General features: G+C 36.1%; 1 protein-coding gene across 5 annotated transcripts in view; it reads left to right on the forward strand.

Moving 5' to 3' along the window:
• The window catches only part of LOC145286018 (intermembrane lipid transfer protein VPS13A-like), a 965,259-nt gene that overhangs the window by 555,122 nt on the left and 386,888 nt on the right, over nt 1–23,249 (forward strand). For all 5 annotated transcript variants that reach the window (XM_080134633.1, XM_080134635.1, XM_080134636.1 and 2 more), the window contains 2 exons: nt 2,928–3,044; nt 11,764–11,928. In XM_080134633.1, the coding sequence (XP_079990759.1) occupies nt 2,928–3,044; nt 11,764–11,928 (282 nt within the window). The remainder of the gene's footprint in view (nt 1–2,927; nt 3,045–11,763; nt 11,929–23,249) is intronic.

The raw sequence follows: 23,249 nt of genomic DNA on the forward strand, positions 1-23,249 counted from the left end.
CTTTGATGGTGAGAAATGGACAGTCAAGTGGGCATGGAAGGGAGAACCTCCCATACTGAACAACAGAGTGGAATGCTACGAGCATACGTTGCGAGGAGGCACAAGAGTTGAATTTGAGAAGGAGGTGGACCAATGGATCTCAGAGGGGATTTTAAGACCATGGACAGAGAAGGTGGAAGGTGTGCTGCCATTAATGGCGGTTGTTCAGCCCACAAAACAAAAAGTTCGGCCAGTACTGGACTTTAGGGAGCTGAACGTACACGTTGCGTGTCACACGGGAGGCGATGTGATGGACGTGTGCGGAGAGACCATGCGAGAGTGGAGGCAGATTCAAAAGGCTGCGACGATTGTGGATTTAAAATCTGCATACCTACAGATCCACATTTCACAGGAATGCTGGAAATACCAGCTGGTCAGATACAAGGGCCGAACATACTGCCTGACTAGGTTGGGTTTTGGTCTGAATTCTGCACTAAAAATCATGGCAGCGATCCTCAAAACGGTGCTAAGCAAGGAGGACGCAGTCAGAAGAGCCACCAGTTCCTACATTGATGATATTTTGGTGGATGAGATGGTAACAACTGCGGAGGACATAGTAAAACACCTCAACAGCTTTGGGCTAATTGCAAAACACCCGGAATCGTTGGAGGGAGGAGCTGTGTTAGGGCTCCAACTAAGAAAGGACCTGATAGGACGGTTAGTGTTCCGGAGGGGAAACGAGATCCCGGAGGTGTCAGAAAAATTGAGCAGGCGAGAACTCTTCTCAATATGCGGAAGACTGGTGGACCATTACCCTATTGCAGGATGGCTACGGACTGCATGTAGTTATATCAAAAGGCTAGCTAGTGGAGCGAAGTGAGAGGATGGAGTTGATAAAGAGACTGTGGACATTATGAGAGAGATTATTGAAGAGGTGAAGAGGGAGGATCCAGTGAGAGGTGTTTGGCATGTACCCAACAGTGCTGAAGGTGTTGTGTGGTGTGATGCAAGCTGTATAGCAGTGGGGGGTCACCTTGGAGATAGGTGGTGTTACTGCAGAAGATGCTGCTTGGTTGCGGAAAAAGGACGATGTGGCTCACATAAATGTGGCGGAACTGGATGCGGTTATGAAGGGCATCAACTTAGCCTTGAAATGGGGGCTACAGAATGTTGAGGTGAGGACCGACTCAGCCACTGTGTTCTCTTGGATCCAGTCTGAAGCTACAGGAGAAAGAAGGGTTAAGACGAAAGGCACTGCCGAGATGCTAGTAAAGCGTCGATTGATGATGTTAAAGGAGCTGATTAGGGAATTTGATCTTCAACTTAGGGTCACTATCGTTCCTTCAGCGAAGAACAGAGCAGATATGATGACGAGGGTGCAGAAGACCTGGCTAAAGGCACAGGATGAGGCGGCTGTTGCAATATGTTGTTTGACTGAAGACACTCTGAAGGATTTGCATGGCATGCACCATTTTGGAGTGGATAGAACTTTGCCAGGAAGGTGGACCCCAGAATCACAAAGGAGGCCGTTAGGACAGTGGTTGAGAGATGCAGCTGGTGTCAATCAATTGACCCTGCGCCGAGTAGACACGAAGCTGGTGAGGTTCAGGTGGCAGAGAACTGGAGCAGGTTGGCAATAGACGTAACGCACTATCGACAGAGGCCGTATCTGTCAATGGTCGACTGTGGACCAGGAAGAGTAGCCATTTGGAGGGAGATCAAGGCAGAAAATGCAGGTGAAATTACAAAGGTCTTGGAAGAGGTGTTTTTGGAGAGGGGTCCAGTGACGGAAGTGCTAATGGACAATGGAACTGCCTTTCGCTCAGCTGCCATGGAGAATGTGTTGGATAAGTGGGGAGTGCGGCGCTATTTCAGGGCTGCATATAGACCAGGCGGAAACGGAATTGTGGAGCGGCATCACAGGACCATTAAGGCTATAGCTAAAAGGGGCCAGATTTCGCCGCCAGAAGCTGTCTTCTGGTATAATATGGCTCCAAAGTCAGGGCAAAAAGTGGAGTCAGTGCCGCAGAGGGCAGTCTTCCAGTATGAGTGGCAGCATCCCCGAACTGCACAGGTACCCGCGGAGGAAGGCGAGAAGCGAGCGACTGTGTGAGTGAGAGAAGAAGTGTGGATCAAACTGCCTTATGCTCGCTGGGGGAGGGGCATTGTGACAAGTGTCCAGTCCCCGAACAATGTATCTATCGACGGCATCCCTCGACACATCCTTGAGTAGCGACGTTCACGAAGAGGTTCCGCGGAGATCGCAGTGAGAGAGACGGCCGCCATGTTGGTCGAGCGACTACGTGATGGGTTGACATGTGATGATCGTGTAGATCAAGGGGGCATGTGGTTTGAGTTGTCCCCCTTTGCAAATTGGCTGTTTGGAGAAATGGAAAACTAGATGGCTCTGGTTGATAGTCAATTTGCATAAGTGGAGAAATGGGCAGCATATAAACGGTACTTTTTTTAAAGCAGGGTGAAGAGCGCAGAGAGTAAAACGATGGTTGGAAGAAGTGACGGTGAATTCTTTTTGTGACGGTGAATTATTTTTGGATGTTGAAGAGCTCAACCTTTTGGAAGGAACAGATGTGTATTTTTTTTAAATTTCTTTTTTTTCTACTTCACTACATTTTTAAAAGTGAGTAGATCTAGATTGAGACCGGCAAAGAGTAGAACCAATCAGTTACTGCACTATTCTTTCCCATCATTCCCTGGTAATTTTTCATTTTTGCTTTTAATTTAAAAAGATTAAAGATTAATAAATCTTCCATGAAGTGACTGAACATTTCACAAATTTCTTCTGCTTTGTTTTATGTTCTTCAAAATAATATTTTGTTTAATATGAAGATGGTTTTGATTTATTTCATATGAAATATCATTATGTGATAATATTTGTGATAATATGAATAACACTTTTACATTCTCTATTATATCCTTTGTTATTTCAGGCTGGCCTGAGACTGGAATATTTTTACTTCAATCTACATGAAACTGTCCAAATTGATATTCATAAGTTACAGTTAATCTCGTGCTATTATGGTCAGTTAGATGACAGCTGCAGTAAGGTAAGTGTGATTTAGTATGTTAGTTTTAAAAATGAAAACATTGTAAAAATAGAAAATAAAAATGGAATGTTTTGAATTTTATTTAATCATAGAATTCATTTGTTTTAAAACTAAGTTTATCTATTACTTTCTAGCAAAATATGATGAATAAAACAAAAACAATTTCATAAATGAGTAGTGAAAAAAGTCAAGAGACTCTCAGAGCGTTAGCGAAAAGACTATACATAATTATGGAGATCTCCACTGCACTATTAAAACCAAGTTTTTACACCCACCCACCCTTGCCAAAGATGAATTAGTTTTTAGTGAGCAGTGAAAAAAAACTCAGGAGGCCTCCAGAACGCTACTGCTATCACTTATTAAAATTAAGGAAGAATCTAATGCACTACTAAAATTATTTTAAGCATTTAATTTCTTATTCAAAAATAAAACTACGCAATAATTTTATGTGATTTTTTGTTGTACAGCCTTTTCTTTACATCACAGATAAGATTTTGTTTTGTTCACATGGATAGAATGCTGTATAAGATTTTGTTTTGTTCACATGGATAGAATGCTGTATAAGATTTTGTTTTGTTCACATGGATAGAATGCTGTATAAGATTTTGTTTTGTTCACATGGATAGAATGCTGTATAAGATTTTGTTTTGTTCACATGGATAGAATGCTGTATAAGATTTTGTTTTGTTCACATGGATAGAATGCTGTATAAGATTCTGTTTTGTTCACATGGATAGAATGCTGTATAAGATTCTGTTTTGTTCACATGGATAGAATGCTGTATAAGATTTTGTTTTGTTCACATGGATAGAATGCTGTATAAGATTCTGTTTTGTTCACATGGATAGAATGCTGTATAAGATTTTGTTTTGTTCACATGGATAGAATGCTGTATAAGATTTTGTTTTGTTCACATGGATAGAATGCTGTATAAGATTTTGTTTTGTTCACATGGATAGAATGCTGTATAAGATTCTGTTTTGTTCACATGGATAGAATGCTGTATAAGATTTTGTTTTGTTCACATGGATAGAATGCTGTATAAGATTTTGTTTTGTTCACATGGATAGAATGCTGTATAAGATTTTGTTTTGTTCACATGGATAGAATGCTGTATAAGATTTTGTTTTGTTCACATGGATAGAATGCTGTATAAGATTTTGTTTTGTTCACATGGATAGAATGCTGTGTAAGATTTTGTTTTGTTCACATGGATAGAATGCTGTATAAGATTTTGTTTTGTTCACATGGATAGAATGCTGTATAAGATTTTGTTTTGTTCACATGGATAGAATGCTGTATAAGATTTTGTTTTGTTCACATGGATAGAATGCTGTATAAGATTTTGTTTTGTTCACATGGATAGAATGCTGTATAAGATTCTGTTTTGTTCACATGGATAGAATGCTGTATAAGATTTTGTTTTGTTCACATGGATAGAATGCTGTATAAGATTTTGCTTTGTTCACATGGATAGAATGCTGTATAAGATTCTGTTTTGTTCACATGGATAGAATGCTGTATAAGATTTTGTTTTGTTCACATGGATAGAATGCTGTATAAGATTTTGTTTTGTTCACATGGATAGAATGCTGTATAAGATTTTGTTTTGTTCACATGGATAGAATGCTGTATAAGATTTTGTTTTGTTCACATGGATAGAATGCTGTATAAGATTTTGTTTTGTTCACATGGATAGAATGCTGTATAAGATTTTGTTTTGTTCACATGGATAGAATGCTGTATAAGATTCTGTTTTGTTCACATGGATAGAATGCTGTATAAGATTTTGTTTTGTTCACATGGATAGAATGCTGTATAAGATTTTGTTTTGTTCACATGGATAGAATGCTGTATAAGATTCTGTTTTGTTCACATGGATAGAATGCTGTATAAGATTCTGTTTTGTTCACATGGATAGAATGCTGTATAAGTACTTTATTTTATATTTAGAAATAAAACTACTTGATGATTTACATGCTTTTTTGCTGTACAACCTTTTCTTTCTGTCACAGATTTTGTTTGTTTTTCATATCGGTAGTATTCTGTACAAGTACCTTATTTCTTATTTAAAAGTAAAACTACTCAAGGATTTTACATGCTTTTTTGTTGCACAATCTTTTCTTTCTATCTTGGGTAAGATTTTTATCTTTTGAACCAACGCATTTCAGGTGAAAACATTATTTCCTACCTACATGTCAAATGCAAGGCAAGAGTCTTTCATATGGGTAGAATTATGTACAAGTATCTTATTTATTTTTTAGATATAAAACCATTCGATGATTTTTTGTTGTATAAACTTTTCTTTTCATCACAGTTAAGATTTTGTTTTTATTTCCATGTGAGTAGAATTCTGTACAAATAGATTATTTCTCATTTAAAAATAAAACTATTTGATGATTTTATGTTATTTTTTTGTTCTACAATGTTTTCTTTCCATCACAGTTAGGTAACATACAAATATCCGTGCATGAGGTCGCCAAGCTAATCAAGAACCTAGATTCCAGTAAAGAAACTGGCCCTGATGGCATCCCAATTATAGTGTTAAAAAAGCTTCAATCAGAACTCGCTCCCATACTTATGAAACTATTTAAGCGCTGCCTTAAGGAGAAGTACTTTCCGACTCCCTGGAAGACCTCATCAGTTTGCCCTGTATTTAAGAATTCAGGTGATAAGTCATCTCCCTCTCAGTACAGACCAATAAGTCTCCTGTGTGTTATGAGTAAGTTGCTGGAATCCATATTAAATAGAGAAATAGTCAACCACCTCAGCAGGAATAACCTTCTTAGTGACACACAATATGGTTTCCGCTCTGCAAGATCTACCGCAGATGTGCTGACAGTTATATCCCACAGGATTAGTGAATCTCTTGACAAAGGCTTCCTTTCTAGGGCAATTGCTCTTGACATATCAAAGGCCTTCGACAAGGTATGGCATAAGGGTCTACTTCACAAGATTTCCAGCTACGGTATAACTGGAAATGTTTTCTCAATCATTAAATCATTTCTCTCCGATAGGCTCATAAGAGTAGTGGTAAATGGACAAAAATCGGAGGCCTGCAATATAAATGCTAGAGTCCCTCAGGGGTCAATCCTGGGCCCAACTCTCTTTCTGATCTACATCAATGACCTCCCTAATCACATACTTAAATCATTTGTTGACATCTATGCTGATGACACGACCATCTACGGCAACACATCAAAGGCTGTAAATGACAAAGTTCTCTCTGATTCTCTCTCCTCTGATCTTGAGCGTGTGGTTCAGTGGGGGAAGATGTGGCTGTTTACCTTTAATGCATCCAAAACCAAGCTCCTATCCTTATGTCATCAATGCTCTGATCCCCATCTGGCATCAATTGTGATGGATGGCTCTCGTCTGGGTGAGGCCCCGTGTTTTGACAAGCTTCTGGGTTTGACCTTTACTCCTGATCTGAAATGGAACACGTACATCAAGTCTGTTGCCAAGGTCGCTGGAAAGATGGTGGGATCCTTCTACCGCTCCAGAAGATATCTCACTACTGATGCAATTATCTATCTATATAAAAGCCAAGTACGTCCAAGGATGGAATACTGTTGCCATATCTGGGCAGGAGCTGCTAAAAACAGCCTATCCTGCCTTGACAAAATAGACTTCGTGGCTTAGTGGGGGATGCCCTTTTCTCTACCCTGCAACCTCTCTCCCACAGAAGAGACGTTGCAAGCCTATCCTTGTTTTATCGTTATTTCCATGGCAGGTGCTCGTCTGAACTCCAATCTCTCGTCCCCCCTCGTCAATTTTTCACGAAAAACACCCGTTTAGCCGAATCCACTGTGAAAAATTTCCCCCACTCTATATCTGTGCCTAAATCAAAACGTGGATTCCATGAACAAAGCTTCTTTCTTAGAACTGCACGTTTGTGGAACTCTGTTCCGTCTGCCTGCTTCCCACCGGACTACAACTTGGATGTGTTCAAGTCCAACGGTAACAAATTCCTAATGAACCGCCCCCTTAAGTAAACATTTCATCAAATCTCCACACTAACGTAATGTACTTGCAATAACCCTTATCCCTGAGTGGCTTCCGGGCCTTGATGGGTGGTGATCACTGTGTAAAAAAAAAAAAAAAAATCACAGGTAAGATTTTGTTTTTATTTCCATATGGGTAGAATTCTGTACAAATAGATTATTTCTCATTTAAAAATAAAATTATTTGATGATTTTATGTTATTTTTTGTTCTACAATGTTTTCTTTCTCACAGGTAAGATTTTGTTTGTTTTCATATGAGGAGAATTCTGTACAAATACCTTATTTTCTTATTTAAGAGTAACTTATCTTGCCTTTGGTAACAATAATGTGTTGTACAGTACTTTTATTTGTAAGAAAAAACACTTAAATGTAAGTTAAAACACTAAAACTTATCCATGTAAGTAAAAAAATAACTTATTTTGCTTTTGACACGTAAGTAGATAATAATGTTTTCACCTAAAATGGTTGTGTTTAAAAGATCGCCAAATCTACACAAGAAGGCATCCAGAGTACTAATAAAACGCAAGTTTCTACCCCCTCTCTATCTTATTATAAGAGTTAGTTCATTCAAAATGACAATGAAGTGTCAACAATAAATGAACAAGATAAGAGATGTATCAAAATCCCAGTATGAGCAAAAAAAACCTGGAAGCTGCAAAAACAGTATCTTCTCTAGTTATAAAAATTGAGTAAGAAATAGTACAAGAAGCTGCAAGAAAAGTGAAAAAGAGTAAAGCTACAGGTCATGTGGTTAAAACAATCAAATGTTAAATTCGACACACTGCTGCCAAAAACTTGCTACTCCAAATCTTGATGCTCTGCTATCAAAACTTTAGAATATGACGCAATGCTGTCAACAGTTGCTTCTCTGACATTCAAATCCAAAATCAACCCAGTCTCTGAAAAATCAAGCTTTTCATATCAACCAGAAGCATCTCATTTGCATTTTAGGTAACAATATCACAAGCGTATAAAGAGAAAAGGCAGCCATTTTTTCTTTTTTTTTTTTTTTCTTTTGTTCTCATGGAACCTACAGACTGCACACAAATAGGTTTGTATTAATTTTCTAAGTACTTAATTATAGAAGAGTAACCTATTTTGCCTTTGGAAGCATTTTAGATCACAGGTCTCTCAGGCGGTGTTGCAGAAATGTTGAAAGCTGCAGGTAAAACAGGCATTGAAATGATCAGTCTTGACAAATAAAAGCATAAAAGAATAGTTTATTCCAAAGACTAGGAACTTAGTACAATTGTGAATTGTTACAAGAGTAAATGATCGATATAATTAATTATAGATGTTGATAGATCAGATTCTCAAACTGATTGAGAAAATAATCGAACGGCAAATAGTCAAATAAGCATAGATAAAATGCAGTTTGATGCCTGGACAAAATACTACTGATGCTATATTTATCCTAAGACAAATGCAGAAAAAGATAAAAAGAACCTATATTTTACTTTTGTGGATCTGAAGATGTTGTTTGATGAATGGTTGATAAAGGTTGTTCAAACATACTCAAAAGTATGCTAGAATTAACGACATATTTAGTCACAGTTTATATTCTCAAGTAAAAGTACATCAGAGTTTTTTACTCAGTTCATTGCTTTTCATGTTTGTCCAAGAAGAATTATCCCATAGGTTTGGTACAGGTTTTCCAAAAGAGACACTGTATGCTGATGATTTAGTATTTTTCTATGAAACAATGGAAGTCATGTTAAGTTAATGACAAGGAAAGAATTCTATGGAAAGAAAAGTCTTAGCATTACCAAGATTAAAGTTAATCAATGGTTGTAGTGTTGGAAAACTTTCAGAAAGAGAAAAATTTCTTCATTTAGTTTGTGAAAAGTGTGTGAAGTGCAATTCATTTTTTTTTAGGATACTTTTAAGCACAAGAAGTGCAGTGGAATTACCAGTAGCTTGAGGATATGTTAAGCATTTTGCATGCATGAAGTGTAAGATAATGGAAATGAATGAGATGTGGATAAATTATATTTGGAAAGCAAAGCTATTGAGTGATACAATTAAAGCACATGGTGGAGCAACTGTAAATATGATTGCAAGAGTTAGAAATATATGGAGTATGTTCAAGAAACTTCTGTCATTATTAATTGGTAGAGTGTTAACACTATTGACCAGTTGAAGAGTATATCAGGCATGTGTACACAGTGTGATGATGTATGGAAGTGAAATCTGGCCTTTGAGGATTGAGGGCATGCGTTGCATGAAGGGCAATATAAGAATGATACGGTGGATATCTAATGTGAGTTTTAAAGACAGGCTTAAATCTGATGACCTCAGAGGAAGATTAAATTGAATATGGGAAGATTTGGAAATAACAAAAACTTTGATTGCTTAGCCATGTTTTGAGAATGAATGAAAATTCTTGGGTTAGTAGATGTAGAACAATTGAAGTGGCAATATCAGTTGGGAAGAGAAGAAAGTGATAAGTATGGACTTCAGAGAAAGAGTGATAAAGATCTAGAATTTAATTTTTAAAAGACGTCCAACACATGCCATCATGTAAAATTGACATTAAACCAAATATGATGATAATGATGAGAAGAGAATGTTCTATAAAAAGAATATTTTTATGCACTAAATTTTAGTCACTAAAAATATGAATGTTGGAATGTATTCCATGGGACATTTCATCAAGATTATTTTGTTCAAAACAGTTTTCTGTTGCTTTGAAGTGTATGACATTATTGTACAAAGAACCCAAAACTCAAATGATAAAATAACAATGCAACTGATTGATGACAGGACAAACATGTTTGAGATCAATAAACACCCCAGAATAAAATGCCTGGGTTTTATTTAATCATAGGTTTATTGCTATTTCTCATCTTCAACTTAAATTCTGCTTATATATAACTGTATTTTTAAATACTAACTATTTTTCTTCTATTATAGAAATCTTGAAACACCAAGGTAATTAGCATGATGGTGATGATATTTGGGGATCACCATTTAACAATTGCTAAATTCATCTTATTTTGTATAACTATTTTTTTAAAAATCATTAATAATAAATCAATGTTTAGTCTTATTCATTTGTAATTTTATTGTTCTATTTTGCCCATATATTTGTAATAATTTTGTTGATATTAAGAGTAATTAATTAAAGTGGTTTAATAAAAAAAATGGACAAATTACAAAAACCCTTAAAAATTATCAAAGAAGATAATTTAAATGAAAGTAATATATTAGCTAACTAGAAATATGTAACAATAAGGCATAATAGTTCATAGAGAAGGGTGAGGTGACTGCTCTCTATCTCGTTCTCTCTCTGTATGGTAAGGGGAGTTCTTAAAAACACTCCCTCCTACCACTATCTTTCTCTAGCAACACAAAATTGACTCTTTTATTGTTTTTAAAAGAGCTGTCCTCACACACTAACCATCACTCAGAGAAATTGATTTCTGTTTTCTTTTCATTATTTTAGTCTTACTTCAAAGATAAATAAATTTGTATCAAAATTACAAAAGTTTATTTATGAATAAATGCAAAAGTTGTCTTGTGTTTACGAGAAACTTATGAATGAAATGTTTATTATTCAAATGTTATTTTCAAGCAAATAACATTAAAAAGTGATAGCTAGCAAAGTGGAGCTAATAATAAGTGGGCAAAAATGATTCTTGTGAATAAAAGAGATAAAAACCTGGTTAATAAACTAAACATGTTTACAGATGTGCAGATGAATAAAAGATATTTTGTGTGAGAATATTGTGTCATGTTTAAAAAGTTAAATGATCTGCTTTTTAGAAAGTTCAGTAAGTCCTATAAGCATGCATATGTCGAAAGTTCCATTTTGTATGTATGTGTGTCTCTATCTTTTTATTTTTATTGACTTTTCTATTGAGAACATCTGTAAATATTAAGGCGATTTTTTAATGTGTTTACTGCTTTTGTTAGATGTCGTTGCTGTTTATCTGCATGGAGTAGTAATGACATGCAATATCAGCTTGAAAAACTCACATTTTGATTATCACATTGCTATTTATATCGAAACATGCTGGTTTTCTGAAGCTCCAAGACACATCATCGAAAACACACAGAAATACTTCTCATTGGTTTAAAATTCTTGCGTTTTTGTTGTGAGTTAATATTTTATTTTATTTAAGGACTTAGATTGCAATTGTGCAGTCGTTGGACATAAAAATTAATTGCAGTGCATTTCACTTGGCACTGAAAGAGGAAGAAGTGAAAAGGGAAGAAGAAAGCCAAACAAATATAGAAAAAAAGAGAATAACTTATACAAGCTTTTCATCTTTTTCATGTTCACTCATATTACATGCCCACTTATTGATACATCATAACACATAATGTCACACAACTTCCACTAGAAATGACAGGGACCAGATTTCAGCTATCACAGTGATCAGAATTCCAGTATGAAATGAATGAGTTAGGCAGAAACCATTTGATCAATATAGAATGCGCAGGCGGCGGGGGGGGGGGAGTTTTGAAGAAGTCAGAAATAGTTTTGTTAGGATAATAACAAGATAACTGCGAAAAATGTGAAAGCTTAAAAGCTTCTACTAATTAACCATCACTCTCTCTCTCTCTCTCTCTCTCTCTCTCTCTCTCTCTCAAGCATGTATTAAGATACATATATTTTTGGATAGAAATGCATTTGTGTTTAATCATTGCTGCAAACCAAGAATCCTACTATATATTAATATCTAATACATTCCATTTTCTCATGTTCTAGATCCTCTATCCGTGTGATATGACATTTGGCCGAATATGTGATTACCAAAAAAAGAAGACGGAAATGAATTGTGAAGTTGACAAGATTTACATGCACATGTCTGCTTCTGTACTTAACTTGATGAAGAATGTCATCGAAAGTTATCCATTCTGGAAAGAGCAATTGGTGAGTAAATGTGACATTGTTTTAACTCTAATCACTGCTGAGCTGCATCTTTTTTTTTTTTTTTTTTATAAAACTTTCTACTATAAATACAATAAAAGATGAAAGATGTGAAGATCTTATACTTTTTATGTGAGTGAAATATATATAATATTTGAGACAGGATTACATTTATAGAGCTCACAGCAATAAACTACCTATCAGTTATACATTAACAACTATATTAAGATTTGTTGCCATGTAGTTTGATTGTCATTTTTAAAAAATTGTCATGCGCAGCATTAATGAAATACTGGCTGGTGATGAGAGCTCAAATTCCAAATTCAGAGATACTTAAAAAGGATCGATTAGACGTTGTGGGGTATATGGTTAGAAAAGAAGAAAAAAAAAAAACAGTACCGGACGTATCTGCATCGCTCTTTGGGAAAGAAGAAGGAAAGGATGGCCAGCACATTTGTATACACGAAGGGCATCTTGAGAAGGCAGAGCATAGTGGGAGAAGCTATTATTTTTTTCCTGTCTCTTCCTTTTTTTTTCTAGATAGGAGGATATAAAAGCTGGGAAAAATTCCCTGGGGGCAGCAGAGAGATAAGAGTCGTGAACATCTTCTCTTGAAAAGAATTTTGTGTTGCTGACGTTCGAATTGTGCAGTGTGACATTGGTGTTGAGAGGCCAGGTGTGGTCGATTGGAAAAAAGAGAGCAGAAACGTGCTGTTGTCAAGAGAGTGACTCACTCCTTCCCGAACCCCAGAACCGAATCCTGATTATAACCCTAGAAGCTATTTCGGCTAGTCAAGCAGGTTTACATGGCTGACTGGAGACTCTCAACTCAGATGTTGAGACCCTTCACTGGGGAAGGTGACCTAATTAAATGGCTGGAAAAATTAAAGATGGTGGCAAAGTTGCAAAAAATCGAAGACATGGTCACCCTGCTGCTGCTCTACTTAAAGGGGGAAGCCCTCACTATTTACCAGCAGATGCGTGATGAAGATAAGAGAGACTTCACCTCAGTCCAGCAAAGACTGAAATTGGCTTTCGCCGAGAGTCCATTTGAAGCACTCAGCAAGCTTGTAAGTTTGAGGTAGACCGGCGAGTCTGTTGACGTCTTTGCTGCGGAGATCAGAAGACTGGCAGGATTGGCTGGTTACGTGGGGAGCAGTCTGGAGATGACGGTAAAGCTATACCTAGTGAATGGCTTCCCAGAAGAAATCTCTGCGACCATGCAGAGAATCACAGAGATCAATACGATGGAAGTGGACAATCTCTTGGTCCACACCAGAGTCCTAGTCAAGAATGTCAAGGGCCCAATCGTGGCTGCAGCTGTGAGTGGAAATAAGTGCATGAGGCCCCACTTGAATGATGAGAGACAGGCAGTGAGACGACAGGAGGGGAGGCTTGCCATCAAGTGCTTCCGGTGCCAGGGTCCTCACTTGCTCAAGGACTGCAAAGAGCCGAGACCGGGGGTCATCTGCTACCGATGTGGATGAGTGGGGCACATTAGCCGCTATTGCATTGCTGCACGGCACCAGGGAAATGAGTGAAAGGGAGCCATTGCACCAGTGGTTCCCTCTTCTATGTGGAAATGGCACACAACAAAACGTTGCCTCAGTTACCGGTAGTAGTCAATGGGGGAATGGTATGTCAGCGGCGGAGACGCAGGGGTGATTTGGTGTGATGCCAGCAGCCTGGCATTGGGTGTCGTATTAGAGATGGGAGGCATAACTGTGGAAGATGCGGCATGGTTAAGGAAGAAAAACGACTATTCCCATATCAACGTAGCCGAACTGGAGGCCGCTATGAAAGGAATCAATCTGGCCCTGAAGTGGGGATTGAAAACGATTGAAATCAAATCCGATTCAGTAACTATAGTTTCATGGATCAGGTCGGCAGTGACTGGCGATAAGAAAGTTAGGACCAGAGGTACTGCAGAAATGCTGATCAAGTGCAGGCTTGGAGCACTTGCAGATTTGATAGCGGGATTCCAGTTGAAGGTATCTGTAGTGCTGATCCCATCAGAAAAGAACAAGGCGGATTCGATGACATGGATAAAGAAGGCCTGGGTGCAAGAGAGAAAGGAGGTTTCCTCAGTATGCTTTGCAGGGGAGGAAGTTAAAAAGTTACATGAAATGCACCACTTTGGTCGAGAACGGACGTTATTCCTGGCATGAGAGGTTTACCCGGAAACCACCGAGAAGGAGGTCAGGGAGGTAGTGGAGCACTGTCAGGAGTGCCAATCGATAGACCCCGGACCATCCAGACACGAAGCAGAAGAGTTACACATTGCAGAGGACTGGAAGCGTTTGGCCATTGATGTGACCCATTATCAGCATAAGCTGTATCTGTTGATGGTCGACTGTGGACCGGGGAAGTTTGCTATATGGAGAGAGATGAGGGCAGAAGCTGCATGGGTGATTGGAGGGGTCATCAAAGAAATATTTTTGGAAAGAGGGCGGTTGAGGAACTGTTAATGGACAATGGCCCCGCTTTCCGATCAGAAGCCTTTAAAGAGGTGTGTGATAGGTTGGGGTAAAGGCAATTTTTTAGGGCAGCGTATCGGCTGAGTGGCAATGGAATAGTGGAGAGGAATCATCACACCATCAAGGCTGTTGCGGAAAAAAGCAACATTTCACCCATGGACGCGGTGTTTTGGTACAACATCTCACCGAAAACCAGACAAGATGAGACAACTGTGCCTCATAGAGCCATCTTTGGGTATAAGTGGTGGCATCCGTGCAACAAAACGGTAGGAATTGAGGGTGAAGAAGCTACCATTAAAGTGGGCGAGGAGGTGTGGGTAAAGCCCCCTAATGCAAAATGTACCACTCGTTGGGGGAGGGGGGTCGTAACGGAAACGCAGTCGAAGAGCAACGTAATGGTGAATGGCGTTTCCCGGCATATCCTAGACCTGCGTTGTGTAACCCTGCCGGTGCACAGTGATGGCAGTGAAGAGGAGGAAGTCGATATCCACCAAGAAGCTAATGATGCACGCCAATTCGACTTAGCCCCACATTGTGGTTCTTTACAACTGGACGAGAATGTCTGTAGTGAACCTGAAAACGTCAACCCCCAAGAAGTTGTCCCCCAAAGGCCTCAACGTGAGAGGAGGAGGCCTGCTTGGATGAAGGATTATGAAGTGTCTCATTGATCTGAAAGATCAGGGGGGTGCATGTGGGGTATATGGTTAGAAAAGAAGAAAAAAAAAAAGAAAGAAATGTACCGGGCGTATCTGCATCGCTCTTTGGGATATAAAAACTGGGAAAAATTCCCTGGGGGCACAGAGAGAAAAGAGTCGTGAACATCTTTTCTTGAAAAAAGAAATTTTGTATTGCTGACGTTCGGTGTGACATTGGTGGCGAGAAGCCAAGTGTGGTCGATTGGAAAAGAAGAGGGCAGAAGCGTGCTGTTGTCAAGAGAGTGACTCACTCCTTCCCGAACCCCAGAACTGAATCCTGATTATAACCCAAGGCACATTTTGGATTTACGTCAGTTTCTTTACTTTTTAGTTTAATTATAAACATACAGTTTTTTTGTTTTTGTTTTTTTACCAAATATTTTTCTTTATAAACTTTACAAGTTTATAAAATTAATAAAGTTTTGATTTAAACAAAAGTTGCTAACTGTTTTTAACAAAGAAACAAATTTAAACCAGAAAACATTTAAATAAGTTAAAGACAAGGTCAATTTTTAATGCAGAGAAAATCCAGCTACTCAAAAAAGGGAAGTCTGGATTGCGATGAAAATTAAAATTGCCTGACTATAATGATTTCTCCATCACTAAAAGAAGATAGAAAAAAAATGGAGTATCGGACAGATATTACACTTTGTTCTTAGCTAAAAGGTTAGGGACAGTTTTGAAAAAGGTATTTTCTGTGTGTCTTTTTAATACAATCCAACATGTTAATATGTTATATATTTTTGTAAAATAGTGACGATAACATCCATTTATGTAAATGTTTTTTTTTTTCATTTTTGTTTATTTTGCCTTAAAAACTGATCTAAATAAACTATTTTTAACATTTTATTTTATTATGCTTGTAAATATATATCTATATAGAAAACTCAGTGTCTGTATGTATGTATGCATTTGTGTGTTCCTGATAGAAAGTTAGACAATCTACATAAAATCTAGGAATGTATTCTTATGTAAAATTTACTGGAGAAAATAATGGAATGCATTCCCAAATATCTAAGTGCCCCCTTCCCAAGAGGGCTACAAAGGCATAACTGTGGTGTATTTCATTTTGGATGACGATAGTGTCTTTGGATATTGCCAAGAACTATGCCAACAATTGATATAAATCATCTATAAAATAGTGTTGTACTGATTAATCGGAATCGGGAATCAGAAAACTCCGTAGTTTTCGGGGTATCCGAATCGGTATCGGAATCGGAAAAATGTGTGCCTAATTTCCGATTCCAAAATCGATTCTTTTAATATTTTATTATGTTAATTTTTCATTGCTGATACCGTTGATAAATATTTATTTCTTTTAAACTATTAGTAAAACTAACCTCTATAGATCATGATAACATTAAAAGAAGATCTAAATTTATTTTATCTGTGTAAAATAAACAAAATAAAACTTGAAACTTTGCGAAAATTCGCTAGATAACCTTTAGAGGAATACAGTTTATTTTTAAGGTATTGAAAAAATTGTTTAAATTTAAAGAAATATTTTGTCAAGAAAAATAATATCAAACATTATTGCTAATTAAATCAAAAGTAGAATATAAAAGTGTTGGATTTTGTCCAGGTTTTTGTCTGCTCCTTTACTCAGCATTGGCAAATATGACAAGGAATGGTGAAAGGTGTGAAAAGGCTTGGCCTTGAATTGAATTTGAAATGAACTCGTGAAATGTCATGCTTCCGTGTGATTTTCTTTGATTCTGCCGGTATCATTTATGTTTATACTTAGGGATTCCTACGGCGGCGCCAATGCCGTCTAGAGCCCACCAATCTCACTCCCCTATATAATGCAATAAAAACCTAGACCACCAACTGAAAGTATTTGGGGGTAATTAACATCTTCGATACCGTTTGGCTTCAACAATTTGGCAACATAAAATGTAAGTGTATTTTTAAATAACTATTTTAAAGATATTCAAAATGTGTTTCATGATTTGAAAATTAATTACCAGCATATTTTTACTTTATTTTGGTTTAATATTTATTTTAATGTGATGCAAAAGTTCGAATTGTTTTTTGTTTTTTTTTAAAGTCAAATATATTCTTTTGTTAGGTAGAAGTATAACTTATCTTGCCTTTGGTAACATTTATTGGGTGGGTTTCTACTAGTATATTGTTTAATTTTTAATTTTTGAGTCATTATTGAGAGTTAAAAGTCGTATGTCGGCCTTTTTTCTTGTTCTCACATAACATTGGGTGAACGTAGTGACATTTCTTGGGTGCGTTTCTATCAGTACTTTGATTTCTGATTTCTGAGCTATTATCGAGGCTCGAATATGGCTTAAATAATATCACCATTTTTATTTTGTTTTAACTCAATAGGCTTTACACTACCATTATTTTAAGTTAAAAAACACTTTAAAATAAGTTAAAGTGCAAGAAAAGAAAAGAAAAAAATTATCCAGGCAGTTGAAAATGTAGCTTCGCTTGTTTTTTGTAACATTTATTCGTTGTGTATTCATTTATTTCGCCCCCTTTTCTTCCTTTCTTATTCTGAAAAATCATCCACCAGACGAGAAGCAAAAAAATAATAAATTTAAGAATTTATAGTGTCTGTTTTACAGGTAAATTTAACAGAAAATGAGCCTCCATATCCAAGTAATTCTAACGTTTAAAGACAGTTAACCAAAGATTGCTATAATATGTAAGTTCTGTGCGTTAGTGTATGTGGGAGGTTAGTTTTTAAGTGATAATATGCGGGTTTTATGAACTTACCAGTCTAACTTAGGGTAAGTTGCAAAAGAATTTAATGAACAATCATAATAATTTATAATGGCCTGAAAATGAAGACGATTTTACATTAAATATATATACTAAACCGATCCCACTCTCTTAATTTTAAATTAGTTGTTTTTTTGTTTTTTTTTGTTTTTTTTTTAATATGTTCACATAATCGCCTAAAAATATAGAATCTCATTTTGTCTGGGGTGTATTAGTTAGTTTACATGTGATTCTATTTACTTGTCGCCCCTTACCCGAAGATAGTGTTAGACACAGTGTCGGTTTTTAATATAGGGAATCCAACTCTCCCAAATTAGATACTCTGGATTGAAACGGCAATGAAATTTGTCTCAGTCTAGAAGGATTTTTCTGTCAGTGTCAGGACATAAAGGATAAAGTGTAATATCAGAACAGATACTACACTTTGAATTATTTATTGGGTAAAATATATAGCATATTTTCACAAATTAGGCACAATACCATCAAATGTGTGAGAAATTGGAAGTTGTGGTAATACTCTATCTTACACTATCTAGAATCGTTTCAGTTATCACAATAGCGCATTTATTCTAAAGGTCATGATATTTACAATATCCATAATTTTAAAAATAGATTTTAAGCCCATCCTAAAGAGGGATTTAGTGGGCTACGCTAGTTTTAAATGGGAACTAAATCATCTCTCCAATGATATTTAAAAATAAATATTGCTTAATATTTTACTCTGTTATTTAGAAGCTATGTGTTCTTAGTGCTCGGTAAAATTGCAAGGGAATAAATATCAGGGTAAAAGTGGCAACGGCAAAAATGGTAAAAATGGATAAATAGGGGAAAACTGAACTTTAGTAACAGAAAATTAGGACTGTTGGAGAAGTGCCGGGCTTGGCTCTTTCTACCCTTGTGACCTTGCAACGTAGTCTTACACGACCTTGAACCTCTGATCGCGGCCCAGTTATGATCTGCACCCTGGTCGGTACAGTTATAATATGTCGACTGGGCAACCAGGTCTGCCAACCGTTAGTACGTCGCGTCACCCAGTGAGTTCTTCGTTAAGGCGTTGGGGATTCTTCTTGGATGCTCGGTCCTCAAGGCCTGTTCTCCGTGGATCGTCTAGTTATTCTGGGTGTTCGTTGATGGATACGGTGTCACAAATGGCAAATAAAGAAATATCCACATATAGGGATCAACGCACATCAGCAACAAAACTCCGGAGGTTGGTTAATATAATATATATTTTGGAAATTCATAAAAGAAGTATTTACAGCATATACATATAGTTGACAATTAATTCAAGCAAGCAGTTAGTTCTACAACTGAGCTTCTGTTGTTGAAATACCTGGTCGGTATCGCGGACTTTGCGTAATTCTCGTTAAGTGATCGACACGTTATAAGCGTTGAGTTATCAGGCAACAAGCGAGGGGGAGAGAGAAGAGAGGTGATTCTGCCGAGACAGAACAACTTGACTTAGCTCTCTTTGACTCTGATTCCGGACTCTCTCTTACTTAATCTTTGATTTTTCATTTCTTTTATAATACAATTATGGAATGATGACGACACCCATGTGCGTCATCGACCAATCAAATTGCTTGATTATAATTCGACGGGGCCTTTTCTCATTGGTTGTTTATACTTCGACAGGGCCCTTTTTCATTGGTCCATTTCCAAAATTGGATGGACTCCTCCTTTAATTAACGCCCAACTTACACGTTGTATTATTTAACTCCTCCCTGGCTTACTAATGGAATTTTTTCCATATCCAGGAAAATTATTTTTCCTTTGACTTAAAGTAAATCACGCGATTTTATTTGTTTTAAAATTATCTATTGATCTCATTTTTCGCTTTGATAATTCAAAGGAATTTTAGTTTATCTTTGAATTAAGTTCTGGTTGTCGGCCATTCCATTATATCAGACATTTTGTTTACGTCAAAAGACCAAGAATGCATTTGTCGCTTTGAACTTATCGGACAACACATTTCCCATCCGAGCAAAAATATTTCATAACTTCAATTTTCGTTCGACCTGATTCACCAAATGACAATTCTCGATACATCATATTATTGTTTTGAAATTTCGGACAATTCATTTTTTTCCTATTCTTTGTTCTAAAACATAATGCCGAGTCACTGCGAGTGTTTCTCTCAGATCAAAAACAACCCGACTTTTTTCAACTTGTCAAACTCATAGATCAACCTTGGCTCATAGTTTTGCCAATTGTGGGTGTGAAATCCCCAACCCTCCGGCTCCTGCAAAACTATGATTTCGGCCATTTCAGATCAAACGCCTGTGTATTTTGGCTAAAATATTTTATGCATTCTTTTTCGCTTTTGAAGATTTTGTGATTTAACCTCTCGCTACAAAGGCACTTTTGCCGCCGCCATCTCAACAACAGACTTAGCTCAGAATTTATTGACAAAAAAAATTAATAATAATTTTTATTCCTTCAACACCCGATCATCGTCCGGGAACAAAAAATTACTTTTAACCAAAAGAAACGTCACATCAACCCTACAGGTCTGATGTGGCCTCTCTTTAGTGTTACACCCTCTAGTTTAAAATATGGCTAACCCCTCACCGCCAAATTTTAAAATGACTATTAGTAAATAAGTATTTACACTGATGGGAGGTGTTAGGTTCTCACTCATATAGTTTAAAAGAGGAACACGGCGTCCCTCCATGCTTGAAAATAAATATTTTGAAAAGTATTTACTCACTCGGTAAAAATCGTAAATGAATTTCAGGTGTCCGGAAATTGTGCAACAGAAAAGGGACCATTTTTACCAGCTAGGAAAAAAAGGGCAATTATTGAATAAATATTGATTAATAATAAATTGTAGAACAGTTCTTGCGGGGGGTATTGCTTTAAAACGAGGCTAACCTCCTTCCCTCCAATTTTTTGTATTAATATAATAATTGTTGAAGAACTTCTTCTAGACTGGGTTCATTTTTATTTTTGTTCTGATCCAAAATCGAATCCAAGGTTATAATTGCGATGGGCGAAAAATGAAAACGGAATAAAAAACACCGATAATTTCACGAGAATACATTATTTACATCTTCGTACCGTTTTACATGTAACTATTTAAAAATGAAATATAAACATTGCCTATAAACACTCATGATTATAAAAAGATAAATAAATATAAAACGATTAGGAATTTAAAATAGAGGGTCAATTTCACAAATAAATTTAACGTAAAATGAGCTGCTTTTCCAAAACATTGTAGCGTGTTACCAATTTTACATTATGGACGCTTATTGGAGGAGTGGGTGTCTACTTTTTAAGCGATTACACATGGTTTTACAACGTTGCAAATCGAATTTAATTTAGTGGAAAACAATTTAGTTAACATCCATAAAGAATTAGGGTGGCCAGAAATGATGATGATTTAACGTTAAATTTATATTTGAAACTGATCTCACACTCTAAATTCTAAAATGATCGTGGTACTTGTGCAGTTTATGTCCTCCATTAAAAAAACTAAAATTAAAAAAAAAACAATTATATTCTACGTACCTGTTATAGAATGAAGTTCTAAAAAAAAATTCACTTAATTTCATCAAGTAGTTTTGTTTTTATCGCTAAAAGCATTCATTCGAGGCATTCGAAACAGTCAATCTAAACTACGCTATTAACATTGATTTTGGTCGAAATATAATGGATTACTTCCCTTTGATATCAATTAAGCGATTTATTTGAGAAATTCCATGTTTCCGAGATTGAAAAAAAGCTGTAAAAAACAAAACTACTTGATGAAATCAAGTGAAATTTTTTTTAGGAGAACTTCATTCCATAACGGGTACGTAGAATATAATTGTTTTTTGAAATTTTCGTTTTTTAATGAGGGACGTAAACTGCACAAGTACCATGATCGCTTTTCTTTCCATCAATTTAAAAAAATGTTCTAACGCGTATTTCTTTTATAGGTATAAAAGTAATATTTCATTTTGGAATCGGGATTTAGCTGCATGTTAATCTACAAAGTCGTCGTCGTTGTTGTTGTTGTCGTCGTCGTCATCGTCATCATCACCATTTTCACTTCGTTTTGTTTTTGTTTTGTTTTATTTTTTATAGCAAAGTAAATGAATTTAATAACCTATCAAATTTTTATAATTAAAATAAAATTTTAGTTCATTCATAGAGCGAAGGCGCAGAAAGCTCACGCAATCTCACATTAAAAATGTTTTTTTAAATAGTAACATTATTATTTAGAAATTTGTTCGTAACAATGAGAGATGGCGTTGTTAAATATGTTGTTCTTACATCATTTTCTTATTTTGCCTACCAATCTTCGAATATTTTCAACTATTTAATTATTTATGTAAGTAGCATGTTATACAGTAAATACGAACTGATACAATATAGCTTTGTTTTAAAATCAAAATAAATGTTTTGTTATCTTATAATTTTTAATCAATTACAGAGCAAACATTTGAGAAAAAATATACGCGGACATTACCCAGGGGTTTATGTAATAATTTGAAAATTTACGAAAGAAACAAAACAAAAATAAAACAAATCTCTAATTAAATATGTATAAATTTTAAAAGAATCGGGAATCGGATCGGAATCGGAAATTTTGAAAGGAATTGGTAATTGTATCGGAATCAGGAAAAATTTTGGAGTCGTCCCATCACTACTATAAAAGTTACATTATTGGCGAACAAAGAAACTGAAGGATATGTATATATTAAAATGGACCAAAAATAATGATTTGAGGGAATAGAATGATCATCAGCTAGCAGGTGTTAACATGAACAAAGTTTTGCAAATGAAAAATTAAGGAAAACAAGATTAAATAACAAAACATTTATATGACTATAAGTTTTCAAAAAATAATTATTTTTTAATAAAGAAATGTTCATTTGTGAAAGTTTACACAAACTTGTATTGTGATAGGAAAGTGTTCAGTGAATATCAGACACAAAGGGTTGGGCTGCATATGCCTATGCATATGTATGTTAGTAATCGACAATGTGGCACTGTGTAAATATGCATTGGTTTACCTTGTTCTTGTTAGTGTGTGTACAGTGTGTGCAAGATGATAGAGCTGTGTATTTTCCATTTTTTTCCCCTATTTTTTTATTAATTTAGTAGAATTTATGTCAAGCACATCGTTTCCAAGAAATTTGTGATTCATTTTACAAATTGTAACAATTATAGGTATTCATTCTTCTAACTGAAAGCAAACTTCAAAATACTCTAAACTGAAAGCAAACTTCAAAATACTCTAAACCTTTTGTAACCGACCCATCAAATTGGTGGGCCTATACATTGCTCTTTTGTCTTTTGTACAGTTGGCTTTCCTATACGCTCCCAGAATGTTTGGGGGATAAGTTTACCTCACTGCCGATATCCATTTGCATATCCAAATCGAAGTTGTTGATGTAAACTTTTAGTATCATGTCTATTTTCTTTA

The sequence above is a fragment of the Euprymna scolopes genome, chromosome 10, assembly GCF_053919585.1.
Source record: "Euprymna scolopes isolate OS-2025 chromosome 10, ASM5391958v1, whole genome shotgun sequence".
NCBI classification, from domain to species: domain Eukaryota; kingdom Metazoa; phylum Mollusca; class Cephalopoda; order Sepiida; family Sepiolidae; genus Euprymna; species Euprymna scolopes.